Source organism: Lutra lutra, chromosome 8 (genome assembly GCF_902655055.1).
Source record: "Lutra lutra chromosome 8, mLutLut1.2, whole genome shotgun sequence".
NCBI lineage: Eukaryota > Metazoa > Chordata > Mammalia > Carnivora > Mustelidae > Lutra > Lutra lutra.
Window position 1 is genome coordinate 102,764,409 of NC_062285.1, and position 24,616 is coordinate 102,789,024.

General features: G+C 34.9%; 1 protein-coding gene across 1 annotated transcript in view; it reads left to right on the forward strand.

Moving 5' to 3' along the window:
* Positions 1–24,616, forward strand: part of ZDHHC17 (zinc finger DHHC-type palmitoyltransferase 17) — an 88,517-nt gene that overhangs the window by 23,337 nt on the left and 40,564 nt on the right. The window contains exons 2-7 of the mRNA XM_047740492.1: positions 2,564–2,667; positions 9,104–9,226; positions 16,721–16,798; positions 17,392–17,536; positions 22,417–22,481; positions 23,101–23,263. Of these exons, the coding sequence (XP_047596448.1) occupies positions 2,564–2,667; positions 9,104–9,226; positions 16,721–16,798; positions 17,392–17,536; positions 22,417–22,481; positions 23,101–23,263 (678 nt within the window). The remainder of the gene's footprint in view (positions 1–2,563; positions 2,668–9,103; positions 9,227–16,720; positions 16,799–17,391; positions 17,537–22,416; positions 22,482–23,100; positions 23,264–24,616) is intronic.

Below are 24,616 nucleotides of genomic sequence, written 5' to 3' on the forward strand. Positions count from 1 at the left end.
GTCCTGCGTGAGTCTTGCATTGGGCTTCCTGCTCAGTGGGGAGCCTGCTTCTCCCTCTCCTTTTGCCTGCCATTTCCCTTGCTTGTTTGTGCGCTGTCAAATGAATAAATAAAATCTTTTTTAAAAAATCATGTTTCTTTTACCAAAAACTAAAAGTGAAAACCTTATAGATGGTTAAAACAGAGATTGAATTTTAAAATGTAACTGTAAGAAAATGATTTCTAGGGGCACCTGGGTGGCTCAGCAGGTTAAAGCCTCTGCCTTTGGCTCAGGTCATGATCCCAGGGTCCTGGGATCGAGCCCCGCATCGGGCTCTCTGCTCAGCAGGGAACCTGCTTCCCCCTCTCTCTCTGCCTGCCTCTCTGCCTACTTGTGATCTCTGTCTGTCAAATAAATAAATAAAATCTTAAAAAAAAAAAAAAAGAAAATGATTTCTAGAACAATGCCATTGAGACAGAATGGTTTGTGGAGAAACTGAGAGTACAATTTAACCATTTTGTACAATGAGTGAGGTTTCTGGGGATAAAAATGGAATTAAAGTTACATGGAAACAGGATAGTAAGCCTTAAAAAGAGATTTATTTTTTATTTTATGAATATTTGTTTTTTTGTCTGTAAAAGCAAAATGTCCTTAGTAAATAAGAATAGCGGTTTGCCCTAACAGATTTTCAAATTGAAATAGGTTTTTAAAGTTACTACTTTTTAGATCTTATGTTGTCTTTGTTTAGGTTTTATTTATTGGAAGGCTCTTGCTTCTAGTATGTGACTTAGGTTTCTCACCTGTTTTGTCCTTCCACTCTGGACTGTAAAGTCCTTGAAGGCAAGTGACTGTATTTGGTGTATGTTTGCAGTGCTGCTCTGAGCCACAGTGGAGCCTGTTGCAAAAGGAAAAGTCAGCAATACTGATACTGTCTATATTTAAAAGGTTGATGTTTGGTTTTTTTTTTTTTTTTTTTTTGCATTGGCTTTTTACTTTTTATTCTTTAAAAGATTTTATTTATTTGAAAGAGCGAGTGCATGAACAAAGGGGAGGGGCAGAGGAAGAGGGAGAAGCAAACTCCCTGCCCAGCAGGAAACCATGAGGCGGGGCTGGATCCCAGTAACCCAGGATCACAATCAGAGCCCAAGGCAATAGCTTAACCACGTGAGCCACCCAGGTATCCCTTGGCTTTGATTTTTAAAACAGAATCCATTAAAATACATTTTTCAAAAATTCCAGTATAGTGAACATACAGTGTTGTATTAGTTTCAGGTGTACAATATAGTGATTCAGCAATTCCATATATTACTCAGTGCTCTTCATGGTAAGTGTAACTCTTTAATCCTCTTGTCTATTTCACCTGTTCCCCCTCTGCCCTCTGTTAAGTTTTTCTCTATAGTTAAGAGTCTGTTTTTTGGTTTGTCTCTTTTTCTTTGTTTGTTTTGTTTCTTAAATTGTACATATGAGTGAAATCATACATATTTATCTTTCTCTGACTGACTTATTTCACTTAGCATTATACCCTCTATCTGTCCATGTTGCTGCTGATGGCAAGATTTCTTTCTTTTTTATGGCTGATATACCACATCTTTTTTATCCATTTATCTGTTGATAGACACTTGGGCAGTTTTTATCTTGATTACTGAATTTTTTGGCAATCTCTTATAAACTTTGTATTGGCTTTACCGTGTCCTGGCTTGAGGCTGCAGTACATCATATAATGCTTTATGTATAGCAGGCCAAGCACACTTAGTTTTCTGTTGTCATAGAAAAGAAAAATAATTGTATTTTAGTGCTGTGTTATATTGAGGGAGCTGACTATGCATAATAAATTTTGTATTTTAAATAGAAAATTACATACAGCATGTAAGCTTTGATTGGATGTAATATTCTGTAAAACTGTTTAAAATTAAGCATGTTAACCTTATTAGAACTGTTTAAGCAGATTTACATTTTATCAGAGCCACCCTGTTGTTCCTTACTCACCTAATGGTAGATGCTTAACTAGCCTTCAGCATAAAGGGGTATAAGAGATAATATCTGAAAATAATAGAAGGCGAATCTCCACTGTTTTTTTTTTTTTTCTTTACCACCTTAGAGTTTATTTGGCATGTGATGAAGGTTTTAAAGTAGAGTGTTAGGTGTTAGAGTTTAGAGTGCTGTTGAATCACTGTGTTGTATACCTGAAACTGTAATGTAATATTGCCTGTCAACCATGTTCAAATAAATTTAAAAATTAAAAAATAGAGTGTTAAAGGTAGGGGTTATGCTGTAATAAAAAAATGCTCTGAGAGAATGAGAGTTGATTTGATGAAGTAAGAGTTCTATGGAGCTCAAGATAAATTTCAGTTTCAAATTTGTCACTAATTTCTAGTCTCACAGATTTTCTATTTTGAGAGTGTGCACAAGGGGTAGATCTATTGAACATGCTTTTTCTCTGAAGAGTATGGACTTCAGAACAAGGTAAAACTTAATTTCAATAATGATCATTCTTCAGACAGTGCAAAAGTGGTAGTAAAATATTGAAATGTTCCCTGTACCTCTCTTCTGAACTTTTGCCTTTGTGTGATTTACTCTTTTACAGGAAATCAAACCCCAAGGCCATTATAACCATGGATATGGTGAACCTCTTGGACGGAAAACTCATATTGATGATTACAGCACATGGGACATAGTCAAGGCTACACAGTAAGTTTTTGTTGTAGTTGTTTTCTTTGACATCTGTATTTCAAGTGAAATATGAGCACATGCATTCATTTCTCTTTATTGATAATTCTCTATCTAGTGAGACATTGTGAGACATTGTTCTCATACTTGAGCTCTCTGTACAGATTTAACAAAGCTGATTAAAGTCTTTGTCTAGTCAGTCCAATGTCTGGGATTCCTCAGGGACTTTTTTGATTAATTGCTCTCCCCTACCATGGTTATACTTTTTTGTTCCTTTGCATGTCTTGTAATTTTTTTGATGAAACTGGACTATTCAAATTCTGTGAGGTGATAGTTTTTTCTTTCTTTCTTTCTTTTTTTTTTAAGATTTTATTTATTTGAGAGAGAGTGAGAGGGGGAGAGAGCGAGCACCGAGGGAGAATGAGAGGGGGAAGCAGACTCTCCACTGAGCAGGGAGCCCAATGCAGGGCTTGATCCGAGGACTCTGAGATCATAACCTGAGCCAAAGGCAGACGCTTAACTGACTGAGCCACCCAGATGCCCCTGAGGTGATAGTTTTTATGTCAGATTCTCCTAGGGTTTATTGTTGTTTGTACCATTTCTAAACTAATTCTGTAAAGTCTGTATTTTTCTCATGTGTGGCCACTGAAGCCTGTGCTCATTTAGTGGTCAGTAAATGATTGGACAGAAACTTCTTAAATCCCTAGAACCAGTTAAGTCTGATCTTTGTTGAGGAGCTCTGTGTGTGTGTATGTGTGTGTGGACACTCAGCACTCTGCCAGGCAGCTTACTAGAGCCTTAGCGTTCACTTTTTGATTGCCCAGAACCTCAAGGTCAATTAGATGTGAGAACTTAGGGCCTTCCTCGATCTTTGTTGAACATGTGCACACAACCTTAATACTTACGTATGCCCTTCTAGATTCCCAGGGACATGTCTGAGCTTTTCAAAGCCCCTATAGGTATCTTATTCCTCAGCTTGTGCTTTTAAGCTTTTTGATTTGTGTATTGTTGGACCCAACTGTCATCCATCCTCTAAAGCAGCTGTGATACTAAAACATTTGACAAACAGCCCCCAGGATGAAGCTTTTAAAAGAGTTTAACTAAGGTTCAATAATTGAGCCTTTCTGGTGGACTCTCCCCTATATGGGAAGCACCAGGCAGGTCAAATAATGACTTCTCTTTTGGAATGAGGCTTTGAGAGAACTCCATCCCTGTTCTACTCACTCTGGTTACTAGTTGTTAGTGTAACCGAACCATTGTGAGTTCATTCCTTGGTGAGTCACAGATATACCAGGTGGAGTTGTCGCACAGGTAACATTATTTGCAACAAGTGAGGAGATCAAAGGGAATAACTTGCAAAGCTGTGTTTCCCTGAGCAAGTGTGGTTGGGTTCCTTTTATTTAGGGTTATGATGGATATTTTTAAAAAGGATTCTTTTCATTGGATGTAGAGGTGGGCATAAAGTTGCACACTTGTCTTAAGAAAAAGGAAACATGCCTTTTTGTTGTATGTTATGTAAATGAGGCTTGTGTTCCTCCTTGGACAGAGATTATAATATTATAATGAATAAAGGTAATTATCAGTTATTCTAGAGGTTACTCCATAGTCCATCTGTACAGGTGCAATTCAGGGGTTAGAATCGAACTGGGCTAGGTGGTCTGGACAGCTGGAGGTCTTGTCAGGGCAGTTGCTGTCACTGCCCTGAGTTTCCATATGCCTGAGTTGAGATAGCTGGAAAGAGAGCTTAAGGAAGAATGTGGGACCAGGGTCAGTGAGTTCAAGCTAGGTGGACAGTAAAGGGTCGGGTGTTAAGCTCTAGCTGATGACACTAGTACCAGGAATACATTTTTTTTCAAGGCTGCTGGGGAGCAGAAAGGCTGGTACTATGATCTGGTAAAGTACCACAAAGTTCTTTGTTCTTACTGAAATTCAGCTGTTTTTTTGACTGAATGCTCCTTGGATTGCTGGCAGCCTTTTCTTAATTCCAAAAGTTCTGAAAAAGTTGATTTTGACACTTTCTGCCAGTTTTTTCATTACTTTTGTGGAAAGACAAACTTTTGCAGGTCCTTACTTCACTGGTGGCACTCTTCCTTTCTTGAATGTTATGTATAGTCAGAAATCAGAGCACATTGTCACCTGTATTAGGAAACAGATTACACTGCATTGCATTCATCTTTCCTTTTGAGACTGCTCCTTTTGATACCTCCTTTCTCTCGTTTGTGATTAATCTTCTCACCCAAATGCATCCTTTCCATCAACAAATAGACTCCAGTATCTTTTGTCTTAAGAAAAAAATAACCACCTTTCTTTATATTTCTCATACTCTTCTATTTCTTGAAAAGTATCTATGCTGTCTGTAATTTCTACATTTAAAAACACCTTTTTAAATGAAACATTTCAATTCTACAGTAAAATATAGAGAAGAATATAACTGTCAAATTAAGCAGATGCTTCTAACATTTTGCTGTATTTGCTACAGGTTGCTCAGTGTGGTCTCTTCCTTCTCCCCAAGGAAACCTCTCTTGAAACTGCTGTGAATCATTCTCATGAACATTCCTATACATTTATTTCTACAAACATCTACAAACAAAATATGCCATTGTAATATGTGCCTAAAATTTATATAAATTCTGCTCTGCATATCAGTTTTCAGCTTTTTTTTTAAAAAAATAAAACTATATAGCTTCGTGATTTATCAGTGTTGATAAATAAGGACCTAGTTTATTGTTCACTGCTTTGTATTATTCTGTCATGCCTTATTGAGGGACACTTAAAATTGTGTCTACAGTACTTTTTCATTACAAACATTGCATCAACGAGTATCCTTTTTCCTGTTTTCCTGTGTACATAAGCAAGAGTTCTTCTAAGGTAGACAACTCAGGTGGAATTTCTGGCTTCTTCAGTATGTTCTTTCAACTTTACCAACTGTTGCCAAATTGATTTCCAAAATGGCTGTACAGGAAGTGAGATCTTCTTTGACTACTTATTGTTTAACTCCTAGTTTTGTCACACTAATAATTGTTTTCAGTTTAATGGTTGTGAAATGGTTTTCTGTTTTTATTGGCCTTTCTCTGATTACAAATGGTGTTGAATATATTTCCTATGTTTATTGGTCATTTGGGTTTCTTCCTGAAAAAACATGTCTTCTTTCCTGAAAAATAAAAAGTCTTTTTGTAATTGATTGTTAAAGTTCTTTATGTATTTTGATGGAGTCCACAAGGAAATTAATGGGATCTGTATCCCTTTAGTGTTCTCCAGAATCCTATCTTGCTGCTCTCCTAGCCCTTTCTCATCCCCACCCCCCATCATGTAGCTCACCATCTAGTACTCCTCTCCAGTGTGTCAAAACTTGTATTTCTTTTCTGCAGTAACTTGTGGAACTTTTCCTCTGGAAACCTGGACTTCTATAACGGTTCTCTCATTTTTGAGCGGTTCTCTGAGAAGTGTTGTTCTGGGTTCCCAGACCACTGTCAAGAAGAGCTGGAGTCAGTTCATGGGCCCCTGCAGGGTCCATGGCTGGGCTGAAGTTTGTATTGAAGTCTGTATGCCTGTTACCCTATAATATGGGTGGGTGAGATTTCTCAGCTCCCATAGACTGCAGTACTGGATCCCAAAACTCCCACAGAGGCTCTTTTGTCCATTACTAGATGCCAAATTACTGTTGTTAGAAGGCGGACAAAACGATGGATGTCTTATTCAACCCTGATGGCTGATGTCACTCTGGTTCATTTCTAAATGCTCTTTTTTGTCTCATCTTGTATAGTACCACATTGTTTTATTTTTATTTATTTATTTTTTGAAAGGTTTGTTTTATTTATTTGACAGAGGGAGACACAGTGACAGAGGGAACATAAACAGGAGGGAGTGGGAGAGGGAGAAGTAGGTTTCCCGCTGAGCAGGGAGCCAGATGCAGGGTTGGATCCCAGGACCCTGACAACTGAGCCACCCACGCATCCCAGGACCACATTGTTTTAATCATTTCTTAATCTTCATGGTTGTCTTAGTGATTTTTGGCCTTTTACTCTCACAAATGAATTTTAGGTTCTACTTGAGAAGTTCGTGAGATATTTATTTGTGGTTTTAATTAGAATTTCATTGAATTTGTAGATCAGTCAGGCGGAAATTGGTATATATATTTCTTGAGGTCTTTAATGTCTTTTATAAATCTTACTTATAGTGAGAGTAGTATAATTAAATATGCTTTTCATTATTATTTTAGCTGGTTTAACAAATCATAATGATATAGAAATCTGATCCTAACTTTTTTTTTTACTTGGTTACTTTATTTTAATGATTTTTTTTTTTTGGCTGGAAAAAAGATAGCCTCACAAAGATACATAATTACCTAATGGAAGAATTACAGAATATGATGCATTTACTAAATCACAGTAATTACTTTTCCAGTATTACTCACTAGACAAATATTTTACTGAACTTTACCTTGTAAATATCCATTTTTTAATGCCAATTCTTGAAAACTCTTCAGGTTTTGGCATTTTTATAATAAATGGGTTTGCAGGTGTTAACAAGATTGTTTCACAATATTTTAGTGCAGTCACGTGAGGTCTTTATAGGTGATATATTTAGAGCTTTCAGAAACTGTATTATATAATGATGCAGACATTTCTGAACATACAGCTTTAAAAAATATTTTTTTAAAAGATTTTATTTATTTATTTATTTATTGAGAGAGAGAGACAGAGAGAGCATGAGAGGGGAGAAGGTCAGGGGGAGAAGCAGAATTCTCATGGAGCTGGGAGTCTGACGTGGGACTCGATCCCAGGACTCCGGGATCATCACCTGAGCTGAAGGCAGTTGCTTAACCAACTGAGCCACCTAGGTGCCCCCAAAATATTCTCTTTATAGCAAGTCTTTTTCTGAAGTAAAAGTAGTTACTTTCTCACTGTGTTTAAAATACCGCTTTGCCTTGAAGGGGAACAGACTGTACCCATTTTATGACTATATGGTCAAGGAGCACCTGGGTGGCTCAGTCGTTAAGCGCCTGTCTTCGGCTCAGGTCATGATCCAAGGGTCCTGGGACTGAGGCCTACATCAGGCTCCCTGCTCAGCGGGAAGCCTGCTTCTCCCTCTCCCACTCCCCCTGCTTGTGATCCCTCTCTTGCTAGGTCTCTGTCAAATAATAAAATCTTAAAAAAAACAAAGACTATATGGTCGATAGTATACTGTTTCGATAATAAAGAGCTTAAAAACTTGATGTTGCCACACAGTGATCTAAAGCTGAAAGGGAAGAAGGCACTCCATAAATGCCTTTCTTCTTTATCAAATAAAACTCTCCCAGTACCCTGTCTCTTCTGCCTCATTGGCTTGAACTCACAACACTCTTTACCTACCCACCCCACTTCCCATTCCCATACATCCTTTTTCATTTGCCCTTGGAAATATAAATAGAGAATCCTGAGACTTGGGAACACCCTTTTTTCTTTTTGTTTTTAAAATCATAAGCTCTTTGTTACTGTTTTTTTTGTGATTTAATATTTTTTAACATAATAGTATTTTTTTATTTTTTATTTTTTAAGATTTTATTTATTTATTTGACAGAGAGATAGAGAGAGAGGACATATAGGCAGAGAGAGAGAGGGAGAAGCAGGCTCTCTGCTGAGCAGGGAGTCTGATGTGGGGCTGGATCCCAGGACTCTGGGATCATGACCTGAGCTGAAGGCAGCCACTTAACTGACTGAGCCACCCAGGCGCCCCAGTTGTATTTATTTTTATAGGCAGCCTTAAGAGTTTTTTGGAATAAGTGGTGATATTAGTAAAAATAAGCAATTGCTAGATATATTATTTCTGGTATTCTTTTCCCTTCCAACTGATGAGATACAGCATTCTTATATGTAAAATTTTATATGTAAAATTTTTACTAACTGGATTAGTAAAAGCTGTTGGAATTTTTTTAAAGATTTTATTTATTTACTTCAGATAGAGTAAGTAAAAGGCATGTGTGGAAAGGCAAGGGAGAGGGAGAAGCAGGCTCCCCACTGAGCAGCGAACCCGATGTGGGACTTGTTTCCAGGACCCCGGGATCATGACCTAAGCAGAAGGCAGATGCTTAACTGACTGAGCCACCCAGGTACCTTGGAATATTGATATTTTTAAAGTAATATCTTACCTTGAGAAGTCCATTCTAATATCTAGGTATCAGGACGCCTGGGTGTCTCAGTCAGTTAAGCACTGCCTTTGGCTCAGGTAATGATCCTGGAGTCCTGGGATTGAGTCCAGCTTTGGGCTCCTTGCTCAGCAGGGAGCCTGCTGCTCCCTCTGCCTGCTGCTCTGGCTGCTTGTGCTCTCTCTCTCCAACAAATAAATAAAAATCTTAAAAAAAAAAAAAAAGAAATTCCAGGTATCAAAATGGAGCATTATTTTCTTCTGGAAATGTTACTTTCAGCTTAAATTTTTTGTCAAATAGTAGTAACAGTCTCATATTTTCTTTTTTCCCCAGATATGGAATATATGAACGCTGCCGAGAGTTGGTGGAAGCAGGTTATGATGTACGGCAACCAGACAAAGAAAATGTTACCCTCCTCCATTGGGCCGCCATCAATAACAGAATAGATTTAGTCAAGTATGTGTATTCTGTATTTTAAAATATTATTTATTATAAAATTATTAGAAATAATGATAAAAATTAATAATTTCTAAAATTCATTGCTTTAAAAATAGAGATTCTGTGTACCTTTTTTCCCCTGAAGATTGTTTTTTACATTGAATGCTTATTTGTACAAGGTACTGTGCTGAGTGCTTTTTCATGTATCTTTCCTTTAATTTTAATTCTTGAGATAACCGTGTGTGAACACTAACATTAATTGTTCTCCTGATGTGGAAACTGAAGCATAAATAGATTATATAACCAATGACATGCAGCTAATAAAATTTGGAATCAGGATTTCAGCAGTGTAATTTGCAGCTCAGATTCTAAATGGGAATCTGTGGGGCACCTGGGTGGCTCAGTGGGTTGGGCCGCTGCCTTCGGCTCAGGTCATGATCCCAGGTCCTGGGTTCGAGCCCCACATCGGGCTTTCTGCTCAGCGGGAAGCCTGCTTCCTCCTCTCTCTCTGCCTGCCTCTCTGCTTACTTGTGATTTCTCTCTGTCAGATAAATAAATAAAATCTTTAAAAAAAAAAATAAAAAAATAAATGGGAATCTGTGGGGAAAAGCTACAAAAGAAAACAGGGGTTACAAAGATAATAGGTCATAATCTGTTTTAATTATTCATGCCAGCATAAGTGATGAATACATACTAAGTGTAAATGATTTTTGTTACTTACTGCTAATCTGCTTGCTTATTAATAATAATATTATTAATATTGCGTATTAATAATAAGAGGTAGTTAGAAAGCAAAAGTTAGGGTGATAGGAACTGTTAGTAAATCTAGTTAGTAGTCTCTGACAATTTGGACATAAGTTCTTCAGATGAAGATATGAATCTGAAATAAACTAGTTGCAGATGTGCACTTAGGTACAGCATGCAGGGTCTAGAGACAACTGGGATATTAAGGCCAGTGAAAAGAATTTGCCCTTTTGAATACTAAAGGAAGGTTAAGCAAGTATTGAACTCTGAATCACTTTCTTCCAGAGAGCATAGTCCATTTTATTTGTTCCTTTTTTATTCTTGTATGTGTAACCTTCCCTCTGCCTTTGATAAGGGTTTCCTGATGTCTAATTCTGTTTTTATTTTTCAGAAAATGTTTTTATTTAATCTTCACTTGTGAAAGAAATTTTCACATGGTATAGAAATCTTGGTTGGCAGTTTTTGTTTTATTTTTGTGTTTTACTAATTGAAAATAACATTCCTCTGTTTTCTGGCTTCTGTTACTATTGAGAAATTAGTCTAAATATTGTGCTTTTGAAGGCTTTTTTTTTCCCCTGTCTGCTTTTAAGATTTTTCTCTTTGTTTCTGGTTTTCTGCAGTTTCTGTTGATGTAAGTAGATGTGGATTTCTTTTTATTTATCCTGAATGAGATTGCAGGGAATTCTTGATTCTTTGGATTGATGTTTTCATCAGTTCTGGAAAAATATCAACTATTATTTCTTCAGCTATTGCTTCTACCCCATTCTTTTTTTGCTCTCCTTCTGGAACTCCAGTTAAATGTCTGTTTGACCTTTTCATTACATACTCTTGTCTCTTCTCTTCTATATATACTATCCTTCATTGTGCTTCATTCTGGAAACTTCTGACTTACCTTCTAGTTCGTTTATTCTCTATGTATTATCTGCCATTAAATCTATTGAGTGTGTTCCTAATTTTATTTTCCAGTTCTAGAATTTTTTACCATTTACCTTTTTCAAACCTGTATTACTTAAATCATCTGATCATCTGTGGCTGAAATTTTTAATCTTGTCTTATATACTTGGAATATAGTAAATATAGTTATTTTATAATTGTATCTGAGAAGATAGTCTGTATCTGTTAATGTTGTTCCTTCCTGTGCCTGATTATCTTTAAATATTTACTGGACATTGTGTTTGAAAATTAATTGTCGAATAATTTGAGACCTAAGATGAGATTTCCTTTTGTTTCTGCGAGATCCACCTTTAATTTAATTTCAAGGCTTTAGATTTTCTGGATTCTTCAGGTGGCTGAAGACCAAGCTAGAGCCACGTTTACTTCTGGTTCATAATTACTGCTACAGTGTAACCTTTTGGGGTCCCAACCTTTGTTTGTTGCTTTTGCCTGTTTAACTTGCTTCTTGGCCAACTCTTTCATATCAGCAAATTATTTCTAGGGCAGATGGTACCCAAGCAGTTTTCTGACTTCTCCACATTTTAACCCTCTCCTGAATCTTGGCCTGGTTAATGCTCTTAATCTTCTTAGGTTTTACTTTTTAGAAAGTGTTTCTTAGATTTCATTGAATGTTTTTAATTTTCTTTAATGGGATGGTTGATTCAAATGATCTAACCTTTTAAACCTCTGTTTGTTTTTCAGTTAGTATTATTTTAATAAAAAAAATAGTATATAAACATTTTGAAAACTCAAATAGTACTTAAAAGCTTACAGTGGAAAATGGCAGTCTCCCCCACGTCCTGTAGCCCAGAAATAACCTTTTTTATTTTTTATTATTTTTTTAAAGATTTTATTTATTTATTTGACAGAGAGAGATCACAAGCAGGCAGAGAGGCAGGCAGAGAGAGAGGAGGAAGCAGGCTCCCTGCCGAGCAGAGAGCTGGATGTGGGGCTCGATCCCAGGATCCTGAGATCATGACCTGAGCTGAAAGCAGCGGCCCAACCCACTGAGCCATCCAGGCGCCCCACCTTTTTTTTTTTTTTTTTTTTTTTTTAGCGCTTGAGCTGTTTCTTTCAGTATTTACTCTTTATTTTATATATTTATGTTGCTACATTACTAGAAAAAATGACAGCAAGCATTTTTTCTGCTTTTGTTATATATATATATATATATATATACACACATATACCTTCAAGATTTCTCATTATCAGTACAAATAAGTACAAATAAGAGCTGCATCATTCTTTTTAAACAGTTATATAATGTTCAATTATATGAGTTTAATTTATTTAATGGTTTTCTTGTTGATGGAATTTAGATTGATTTTGGTGTTTTTACCATTAACAAACAGTGCTGTAGTTGATATCTAGGTCACATATCATTTTGCTGTGTTCATATATATCTGTAAAATTTATAGGAATAAGAAAGTTAGAAAGATGAGTTTTGAATTTTAATAAATATTACCAACTTTTATGCTGTTATTTCTTGATTTATCACTTATTATATTTTGACTTTCTGTTTTGGGATATCTAGATGTCCAGGATCTCCTCACCAGTAATAATTCTCCTATCTGCTACTATAGTTTTAGTTAAATCACCTTGCAAAGTTTAAGTTGTTGTATGTAAATTCTCAGTGTTAAGCCTGGAAGTGTTCTTTGATTATCCGTTCTTTCCTTTTGGAATTTTGATTTCTGCCTGAAGTAACAGTTACTTCATTTTTAAAACTTTCTTTATGTTATAACTAATTCTTCCCATATTCTTAGAAGTATAAAATCCTCTGTATACAAACAGTATCAGCTAATTTATCTGTTCCATTTCTGGATGTCGGAGGTAGAGGAAATCATTCCTGGAATTCTCCACTTTTCTGCTCCAACCCAGATTATTTGCTCTTCAGAGCTACTATGCAACCATTATTGTGAGACTTTCCTTTGCCATTACTCTGGGAAATCCCTTTGCTCCATTGTTGGTCTCAGTTTTCTGGATTTGAGGTTTTTGTCTCTGTTGTGTTGCTACCTGGTTTTAGTAGAGTACAATTTCTGATAGCTTTCTGAGAGAGAGAGAGCACTTAGGAGGTAGATGTTTGGAAGTTACTCTCTTTTCTGCCCTCGCACCTTATTGGTTGTTTGGCTGAGCATGGATTTACAGATTAAAAGTAGTTTTCTCAGAAGACAACTATCATATGATCTCCCTGATATGAGGGAGAAGAGATGCAACATGGGGGGTTAAGCGGGTAGGAGAAGAGTAAATGAAACAAGATGGAATTGGGAGGGAGACAAACCATAAGTGACTCTTAATCTCACAAAACAAACTGAGGGTTGATGGGGGGAGGGGGGGTTGGGAGGGGGGTGGGATTATGGACACTGGGGAGGGTGTGTGCTATGGTGAGTGCTGTGAAGTGTGTAAACCTGGTGATTCACAGACCTGTACTCCTGGGGATAAAAATATATGTTTATAAAAAATAAAATTAATAAAAAAAGAAGTAGTTTTCTCAGAAATTTGAAGCATTACCTTATTATTTTCTTTCTTTCTTTCTTTCTTTTTTTTTTTCTTTTTTAAAGATTTTATTTATTTATTTGGCAGACAGAGATCACAGGCAGAGAGGCAGGTAGAGAGAAAGGGGGAAGCAGGCTTCCTGCGGAGCAGAGAGCCTGATGCGGGGCTCAATCCCAGGAACCTGGGATCATGACCTGAGCCAAAGGCGGAGGCTTTAACCCACTGAGCCACCCAGGTGCCCCTATTTTCTTAATTCATGTATTACTATTGAGATTCTGTTGGTTAAAAAATTGACATTTGTCTTGTGGTTAAAAATAAACAAGAAAGTCTGAAGTGAGAAATACAAAAATACTTGATGCTGCCTGCCTTAACAAATGTCCCAAGCCACTTGTGGATTAATGAGGTTATAGAATAAAGTCAGTAATTGTAGAGTGGGTTAATAATTGGTGTCTGAGCATATTATATCTTTAGGTAGGTAAACTTAATTTTTCACAATGCATGATCTAGCAAGTTACTTTCCTAAAACAAACATGGTGAGTAAAGGCAATTTTTAATAACAACTGGTATTCATAGCCTCAAGATTACTTTTTACTGCTGAGTCTGGAATTATACCCCCACCTAAAAGTTATAGCATATCCATAACACAGCAAATAGTATGAACATCATATTTGCATAGGGCCCTCATACTCCTAGGTCCTATGAGAGTGGCTTGAGGTCATCCAGATGGATACAGCACACACAGTGGGTTTGTATTGATTCTTGGGGAATTCAGTGCTTTTATAATAAGAGCAGACTTGCTCTTTGGTCCAGAAGGAGACATTGCTTCATCTCTCAAGGTTGCTTGATACAAACACAACTCAAAAGAAATGACCTGTGTAAAAAATGGTCAGGGCCTTGCATTCTACTCATACACCTAGCAAGACATGGGAACGAGAGAGATCCAATGAAAAGTGTCTCTTCTAATAGTTATGTTCCATCTCTTTGTGAGAAGGAGTTGTTATCTGTCTGCCACCTGACCTGAACAAGGAGAGGAGCTGGGGGTTGTAGATGTTTAGAGTGTGAGCTTTCAATGAATTACTGTAATTTTAGTGTAGTGTCTCATACGGTTCTCTGATTTAATTCCATGAGTTTCAGATTTCTCTGGTAAAGGTGCACTGAATACACTTTTCAGCAAATGCCAAATGGTTGAGTGTTAAAATCAGTGTGAGCCTGAGGCCAGACATCATCATATAATGAAGCTTAGGGACATAAGAATGAATCTGAACTTGAAGAGTTTGAGTTATTATTATAATAATATTAAAATTTTGAGTAGTTACATTTTAAAATTGAATATTACAATGCATAAAGAAATACTGTCAAGCACCGTCAGCTTCTTGGTTGTTACAGTGCACTAAAATGCCTATTTGTGATGCTAAATATTGACCTTTCATTGAGAATATAAGTTACAAAACAACAGGTTTTTCAGCAATTTTTATAAACTTTCAATCAGTGTTTCTGTTTATACTCTAGTTTTTTCATTGCATTCTACAGAGGTAACAATTACCTTGAATCCCTTAGTCTTTCTGGGGTTTTATAACATATATTGGTTTTCTTCTCATTGGTACCCCCCTCTGGTAACATTTGAGTTTTAACTGTTAACTTTACATCTTTCAAATACTTGTTGATAACTCTTGTTCATTGATGATCTGGTCTCAAAACCTAGGGATCGTTAGTTAGTACCTACAGCAACATTCCTTGCTAACCTTGTAGTATGCCGGGAGACTTGAGTTTAAAAATAAGAATTACATGATCATTTCAGAGTTGTGTAGTTTTGAACTAGGGTCTACAGCTATAAAGAGTAACATATTATAAAAAGTTAGTAATTCTCTTCCAGTAGTTTACAATGAAAAGGTGATAGAAGTTCTTTAGTTTGCAGGGAAAAAAAATCTCCTATCTGTGTGTTTGTGTTGGGTGGGGGTTGTATTTTAGAATCAGTCTGGAAATCATTCATTATCGTAGCCCTTGCAAAGATTTGAAATATGAGTAAAAATAACTCAGGAACAAATATATTTACTATAGTGAAGGTAATAAAATTGCCTTAAAAAATTCCCAGCTCGGGGTGCCTGGGTGGCCCAGTAGGTTAAAGCCTCTGCCTTCAGCTCAGGTCATGGTCTCAGGGTCCTGGGATCAAGCCCCGCATCAGGCTCTCTGCTCAACAGGGAGCCTGCTTCCTCCTCTCTCTCTGCCTCCCTCTCTGCCTAGTTGTGATCTCTACCTGTCAAATAAATAAATAAAAATCTTAAAAAAAAAAAAATCCCAGCTCTTATCAAAACTATTCTTTGGCTGAGCTGTACCTCTCTTTGGGCTCAAAAAACCATTTTCAACTATTATATGATGCCTACCAAGTTCCTTAAGAAAGAATTTAGGAATAGTTAAATGTTTGTGTTCAGACTAATGTCTCTGATATTTTGGGCTGGAAATATTTTAGTCTGGAAATACTTTGTTACATTACTTTAAACTATTTTACATGATAGAGTGGAGTTTGGCCCTTCATTACATAATGCTTTAAAAACGCCAATGTAATAAATACATAAAGCAATAAATCTCTGAATCAAGCATGTAAGTATGAGTATATTAAATGTTTAAAATTGTACATTAAAAGTGAATGCATTATGATCTAAAGCAGTAATCACTTAGAACAGTTTAAGAATCTCAGTAATATTCACCATCAAGCATTTGACATCAAAGTCTTGAAATCATTTATATTCAAGATTCATTCATTGATCAATCCAAAGTAAACATTGTGATAACCAGCTAGGTCCTGTTTATTTCAGAGGAAATCAATATGTTATAACATTAATATATTAAGCAATGAGGTGGTTCTTTTTAAAGCAAGACAGCTTTAAAGGTATAACAAGGCATTGTAAATAACTTCTGAGTTATACTTAAAATTTATAAAATTATTGTACATATATTGCTTGATTCAATCTATAGTAATTTTGTGAGGAAAATAAAGCTCATAAAGCTGAGCTTCTCCCTGTGGTAGACTCAACTTTCTCTCTGCTGCTGCTCTCTGATCCAAGTCTTGGTGGTTCTCTGCCTGCCTTCTTTTTTATATGATTGTTACTTGGCAATGCTATTCTTTTTTGTAACTTTAAAAAAAATTACTTTCCTTCTAGAAGAGTGATGTGTTTGATATAAAATTCTACAAAATATATTTTTTAAATGTCACAAAAGATTGTCATCAAAGACATAAACTAGCATGAGGTCTACAATGGAAAACATTTTTTTCTTTATTTTTTATTTAATTTCTTAAAATTGAAAATGAAAGTTGTCTAAATTATTTAAAATTTTGTCTTATAGATACTATATTTCGAAAGGTGCTATTGTGGATCAACTTGGAGGAGACCTAAATTCCACTCCGTTGCACTGGGCCACAAGGTTTAAATTTGCTTCTGGATTTTTTTTTCTTTGGTTCCCTTATTAGTCTATAACTAAACAACTGTTCTTTTTTTAATGATATGCTAAAATGAATGAGAGAATTAACAGTTAATATCAGCAGTGTACTAATATATTGCTGTACAGTGTTACCTGCATTGGCAGCAAAGTTTATTGTCCCGAAGTGTCTTTAGGAATTCACCATGCTCATATTAATCCTGTTAGTTTATGATTGAGTTAAACTTTAGATTTGTAAATGTAAATCTTAAGCAGCCTCTATATATTTACAGTTAAAGAAGTTCCCCAGTTCACGGGACAACTAAGATTATATTTGAATAGGATTAATAGAATATAGTAACTATTTATTACATATTTAAAGAAGTTATAAGTATCTGCATAAAATTTAAAAGACTCTTTTTTGGTTGAGACTTAAGAACTGTAAAATACTAAGCATGTCTTGACATACACATATCTTAAGAAACTTTGAAAAAATTGTGTAATCTTTTCCACCATTGCCCTATTTAAGAAAGATCTTTCCAGGAGATCCTGTTTGAAATAATCTTATATATTTAAGTGTTTATTCTTTTATGTTTTAGACAAGGCCATCTATCTATGGTTGTGCAACTAATGAAATATGGTGCAGATCCTTCATTAATTGATGGAGAAGGATGTAGCTGTATTCATCTGGCTGCTCAGTTTGGACATACCTCAATTGTTGCTTATCTCATAGCAAAAGGACAGGTAAAAAAAATCACAATGGTGTGGATTTTAATCCGATGTTCTTCATGGTTTAAACGCCTAATATCATTGGTGTTACAAGTGTAACAGTCTGGTGATATTTAAATAGTTCTTTCTGGTGGATGAAGAGAATAAGTAATGTAGTTAGTTTGATATTGAGGTAATAAATATAGTTAAGTTAAAAATAAGAAAGATAATCAAGAAGCAGATAATGATCCATTAAGATCATTTGTTTCTGAGATTGATGAGAGTTGAATCCCAGAAAGTAAGAAAATTTAGGTATCTATTTTTTCCCTTACTTACTTACATCTTTTGAATATATACTCTGGATTCATTTATACTTTTTTGAACATTTTACTGGTTATTTTCTCTGTTATGTTACTTCGAGTGGGGGATAAATTCTTTAGGATCAGTTTCTATGTTTCTGCTCATAATATAATGCTACTTCTTACATGTCAGGAAACTTCTCATGATTTAAGTGGTTCTTCCTGATTTTTTGTGAATATGTACCGACTGTAGTCACATTAAACAGGTACCAGTCTATATATACCATGTTTTTGTAATAAATGTATTTTGTCGAAATTAATGTCATTCAGTTATTCTTTCATGTGTTTTCTCTGGTTATACTTAAACATTAGCTTTGTAGCTAAGGATCTCATCGTAAGAGTAAGACAAATGATTTTAATTCGTTGCTATTAACATTTATTTTAAATTTTATGCAGATTTAGAATTTGAATAGTATTGATTTTATGAATACTTAAAGTATTTATTGTTGGCAGTCACTCACAATGATAGTTGTGTATTGTGCATTATAGTGTAAGCGGCATAGGCTGGCTAATTGCTGGAAGAGGAGGTTATTATCTAATATGGTGTTTACAGACTACCCCCAAAATCTAATGGCTTTAGAACAATACCAGCCGTTTATTACCTTGGGTTGACTGGGCTTGGCTGGGTGGTTCTTTACTTTGTGATAATGGCTGGGGGGTACGGGCATTTGGGGTCTTGACTGGAATGGAGGATGGCTCACTGACATACTTTATGCCTTAATATGAATGGCTAAGGGGCTGGGTTCAGTTGGAGTGCTGAGATAGCAAGTCCTCTCTTTTTCTCCAGGTAGTCTCAGAGTTCCTTCTCCATGGTACTCCTGGACATAGTCTTTCTAACAGGAAACTAGACTCCTTACGTGCTGGGAGCTCCCCAAAGAACGAAAGCAGAAGCTGTCTGCCTTTTTTAAGTCTTACGTCTTGAACGGGCACGGCAACATTTCTGTTCCATTCTGTCAGTTAAAGCAAGTAACAGGCCAGTCACGTTCATTGTGGGAACATACGGGTATACTAGCAAGTAAGGTTTGTTGAGGGCCATGTTTGGATACCAGCTGCCACAGGAGATTACATTTGTTCTCCCACATTTCTTCTAGACTGGGGTTTGGAACAGTAGATGGTGCTGTAATACATGATTACAGCATGTATTTTCATTAGTGGCCTTTTATTTTGCGGGTATAAATTTACAATAACACGTTCACTTTTTCTTTTGGTTTTTGTCTTTTTGTTAGCTTTTTGATTCTGAGGTTTGGATGTTTCAGTAACCTTTTTAACTCTGGTAGAGGATGTTGGCTATAAAATTCTTATGGGACAGGGATTTCTATCTGTCACAGCACCTTTTCTATAATAAATGCATGATAATAAAAGTCTGGCAGTTTGTTTTCTTTTTCATGAGTAAGTTTGTTTTTGTTTTTGTTTGCTACAGAAATAACATGCTTATTGTAAAGTACTCAAACATAAGAGAATATGACTTAGAAAATGAAACTCCACCTCTTCTCTTACTGCTCCCCCCACTGAGATCACTCTAACAGTTTAGTATATATTTTTCCAGAATTTTTTCCATGTGTACACTAATTATAAAAGCAAACTCTAGTGTTCATCACATCATACTTTGATGGGAGTCCAAAGCCCTTCCCTAGAGCAGGACTACAGAACCACTTGTGGTCTAGTCTGAGATACCGCTCAGGCCTATCTTTTGTCATCTCCCCTGTACTCTGCTTTGACACATCAGTCTTCCTGTTGTTCCTTGAACAGCTCTAATATGCTGTTGTCTTTGGGCCTTTGTGCTTGATCTTATCTTCTGCTTGGTAAATCCTTTCCTTAGAAGGTTACACAGTTCTCTTTCTGTCTTATTTCAATCAGATATTTGCTCAAATTTTATTAGTTCTGATTAGTTCCCAATTATAAGTAGTAATAAAATTAGTATATTTTTATTTTTTCTTTCTCTTCCCTTCCACTGACTTTAGTTGTATATAATACTGTTTTTTTTAGTGTTAACTTTGTTCTGATAGCTATAACCACATTTCTATTACTTGATTTTTCAGCTTTAAATAATATCCTTTGACTCATAGCTATTACAGATTAGGTACTTACACTTTCTTTTCAACCTTTTTCCATTTTCTCCATTTTTTGTTATTTGTATCAGTTTTATATTCTTAGGGCATATAACATTTCCATTTAGTTTGTCATTCTGTTCTTCACATTTGTTTCATTTTAGTTATACTGTTAAAATATATTTAGTGCTCACTACCAATTCTTTTGGATGATTTTCAGGAGAAAAGGGAAAATGCTAAGTTATGGAGCCCTGTTGATCATGGAATCCCCATAAGCTTTTGATCTGGGCTTGTTAATTCTTCCTAATAGAGAATACCCATACGTCCAGGCTGAACTTGGAAAAGAAGTACCAAGTTTTAAACCCCGACCCAAAGAAAGAAAAGGTTGAATTTCATTTTTCTTTAAGTACTCTAGAGATATGGAATTATTTTACATTTTTAATTTTACTTACTGATATTTTTTAATGCTATCACTTTTTAAGAAGGATATGAAAAGACAACTAAGAAGGAGGAAGAAACTAAAACAAGAACTTAACGTGTTTGTTTTAATTGGACATCACATTTAGTTGCACTCTCTTGAAATTAGGACCCTAAAGGAAATAAAATAAGTTACAGTACTTGACTCATATAAAAAACGAGGAAGCTTGTCATTTTTCAGAAGATTTTCTTAAAGATTTTTATTTAATGTGTATATTGGAAATAGGTTACATAAGATGCTCCCAACCACAGTTAATGTAAATCTGTAAATGTATTTATAAGGGATAAGGTGTAACTTTTGATTATAGTATTCTTGAGGGACTAAGACTAATGATATCCAAGGATGTGTGTTCTAGTTTGTCTAATGTACTGGTTCTCAGCATTTTTTCTGCTTCAGTACCCTTGGTTAATGTTCACATTTGAGACATATTCCCATCAATAATTGTGGCTCACAGACAACTGCAGTTTAGAGGTATAGAGTGTTGTGCAGCATACTCACTATAACTCTGTCCTCTCTGCACTGGCTGGTGTATTAGATAACACAATTTGGATTAGAACTGCTGCCTTTATATAATCCAGGAATGGGCAATGGGGAAGGGAAGAAGAGGAAACTTACTGTCTATTGAATGTCTCTTATGTTCTAGGCTATAGACTAGGTGCTTTACACACATTATTCCATTTAATCATCACAGGGGTCTTATGAAGCCATTATTTATATTTGCATTTTTAGATGAGGAAGCTGAAGCACAGAGAATTAATTTTGCTACTCTTATAGCAATTAAGTGGTCCACCTAAGAATTCAAAACCATGTCTGCCTTATTCTAAACCCTATGTCCTTCCCAAACAAATAGGTAGATAAACATGTCTTTTCACTTAGCAAATGGTTTTTGATCATTTACTCTGCTGGGCACTGAGAATACAAAGATGAATTTAATATAAGTTAATATAATTTTAATTGTCAGAGAACCTGTTCTAGTTAATGAGACAGATGTCTCAGGCATATAGGATAATATATAGTCCAGGTTGGAGTTAGGAGAGAGAATTTTAGGGAAGTGAAACTGATAGAATCCCTGATGCATCAGGATGTCTTGAAAGGAGACTTAGATAACTAGGGAAGAATTTTGGTTGAATAGATGGTAGTTTTAATTGTAATTTGTTAAAAAACGAAGCAAAAGTGGGGTGGGGAGGAAGTACCATATGAAAGCAAAAAGTTGGATAGGAGAAGAAAAATAATCATAGTTTACTACACGATTTTGCTGGGAATAGTATTCATATACATTTATAATAACATAAGTACCAAACATTTTTAGAACCAAAAATATAATAGATCTCTTGAAAGAATAGAGAGGTGCATATTTGTGATGGGTCAGGAAGAGTAAAGAGCGGAATTCTCATTTCGCATACTGAAGTCTCAGAAGATAATGCCTAAAACTGAAAAATCAAAAAGTAGCAATTCAAGCATCTTATTTAAGATGTGAAGGGCTAAAAGAGGTGAAAATAGTGGGGAGTAAGGCAGAGAATTGCTTTATTACCACAAATTTTTCAGAATTATTTGACTCTAAAAATGTACGTGCATAACAATAAAAGGCAAACAGAATTTGAGTTTATTGAAAAGATAAGTCTTTTTATTTTTTGTTTTGAAATGCCTAGAAATAAACAGGGTTTCATTATTCCCTCTTATCATGAATTAGACTTAAATCACTTAACTTATACTCTGTGGATGAAAGGTGAAGAGTAGGTCAAGATCTTTAAATGTAAAACATTGAAAGGGTGATTAAACCATCTGAAAAAGGAAGTCTGTAAATATATGTTAATTAAATACATATTTATAGTCAATTAAATATATGCCCATTAATTAAAATATTTAGTGACAATAGTTTTATTTGAAAAAAAGTTAAAATTTTCATTAATCAGCCTTGATTAAGGAGTGTTATTGGCTTCTCCTGTGGTATGTAAGTTAGATTTTTCTGAGTAAATTTGGTAGGAACTTAGAAATTTTTACCATCTGACTTTTTTCTTTTTATTCTATCAGGATGTAGATATGATGGATCAGAATGGAATGACACCTTTAATGTGGGCAGCTTATAGAACACATAGGTATGTAATCATTATAAAATATTTATTCGTATCATTTTCAGCATATTAAAATGTAAAATGATGAGAAAAAGTAGTTAATGTTCTATTTGTTAATATTTAAAATTCTTGCTATGAAATATAATAAATTACCTTTTTGATGTTTGAGTCTCTGTGCTTACCTTGATCTTGGTAATTGTAGTATTCTTAATTTATTCCACTTTTAGCAGTTTTTAAGAATGAAAGATGTTACCTTATCTTTAAAATTATTTTTTTCATGTTATTTGTATACTGGCAGGTTTAATATTATTAATTAGTTGAATTGCCTGAAAACATTTTTGTAGCAATCCAGATTTAAATTTAAACATTTACTTGTTTAATTATATAAATATTAATGACCTTACTCCCTAATCAAAATTAGAAAATGTCAGGACCAAGTATGCCCTCTAATGGTGTTGCACATACTTAATACTTCATATTAGAATGTTCTCTCAATACCTATTATAAGGTTGAGTATAGGTTAGATTAGAAGTGTTCCAAGATGGAATGCAAATACAACCACGATCAGTTTAGTATCTGTAATGATTTCTATAATTGAAATTAGGGTTGTTGTTGTTGTTTTTTTTTTTTTTTTCCTTTTCAGTGTGGATCCAACTAGATTGCTTTTAACATTCAATGTTTCAGTTAACCTTGGTGACAAGTATCACAAAAACACTGCTTTGCATTGGGCAGTACTAGCAGGGAATACCACAGTCATTAGTCTTCTTCTGGAAGCTGGGGCTAATGTTGATGCCCAGAACATCAAGGTAAAAATATCCTGTATTGATTATGCTATGTGAGATGTTATTAAGATCTTAATTTCTCAGTAAAAAATAGATTTTTTCACAGACTGTCAAAGATGGAAGAAACCTCTTATTTAAGGTTAACCCTATGCTTCCATGCAAGAATTTCTTTGGAAAGACTGGTTTATTTACTTTTGTTTTTAGTATTGAAGTAATTTTCAGATTTTGATGGCCTTTTTCATTAGTGAATTCTTACTGACTTCTGAAAATTTAATTTTATAATCCATATCTTCATAGCTAAAGGGAATTGTTTTCTGGTTTCTTTAAGATCAGTATGGAGAATCACAAGTTTGTAGGTAAACCACATTATGCAATTCTTTGAGTTGTTTTCATCTTATTTTAAAGGTCAAGACCTTTAAATTTGATAGACACTTTTATGATGTTTAAAGGAGAGTCCCCACATACCCCATATTTTGGACTAATCCAGGAAAAGTATACAAAATTATCTAAGAACAAAACACAATTATCATTTATACTCTGAACATTTAGAAATTTGTAGACATTTTATGAGTACTTGGAAAAAAATTCTTTTCGGTAGTTTTAAATTTTGGTTAACCATTCTCATGTTTAAAGCTTCAGGATCCACCACGTCTTTCAGCAACTCTTTCTGTGAAATGACTTTAAAATTTCAAACATCATCTTTCAGTAATGTAAATTCATAAATAACTTTGTACCCTTTGACAAATGTTCTTTAATTTTGGCTTATAAACCATAGTATTTTCTGAGTCATGTTTCTTAAATTTCTAAGGGATATGTGCTAATTAAATTTGAAAGAGATTTGAGCCACGTAATAATCTGAAATGGCAATCAAAAAGTAGGTTATCTCCTGCTGGATCAGGGCATCTACTTATGTTCCAGTGAATAATTTTTCTGTATTTGATTACTCTAGTTTGAACTACTAAAATAATACAGCTTAGACTTAGCTATATGGAATCTAATGTACTTAAAATTTTAACTAATTTTTAAAAATGAGTTTAATTGAAAATATTTAGTTAAAAGTAAATACTAAATATCTTGTTGGAAACTATAAAAAATTGAGAAAGCCATGTATTTTCTTTCTTTTTAAAATTTCGAGTCCTTTTGTTTCCACCCAAAGTGATCAGAGTGGCCTAATATCTACCAGTAAAATACGAAAAGAGGAAAGTCTATTTCCATAGTACCTGACACATGAGGGGCACTCTAAATATTTGTTGACAGATTGAATGAAGATTTTTGTAGTCATGAATTTTATCTCTAAGCTAGTATTCATAACTCTGCTAGTAAACCTTTCTGCCACTTCTGAAATTATAGAGAAAAAATTTTACTTTCCAAATGTTT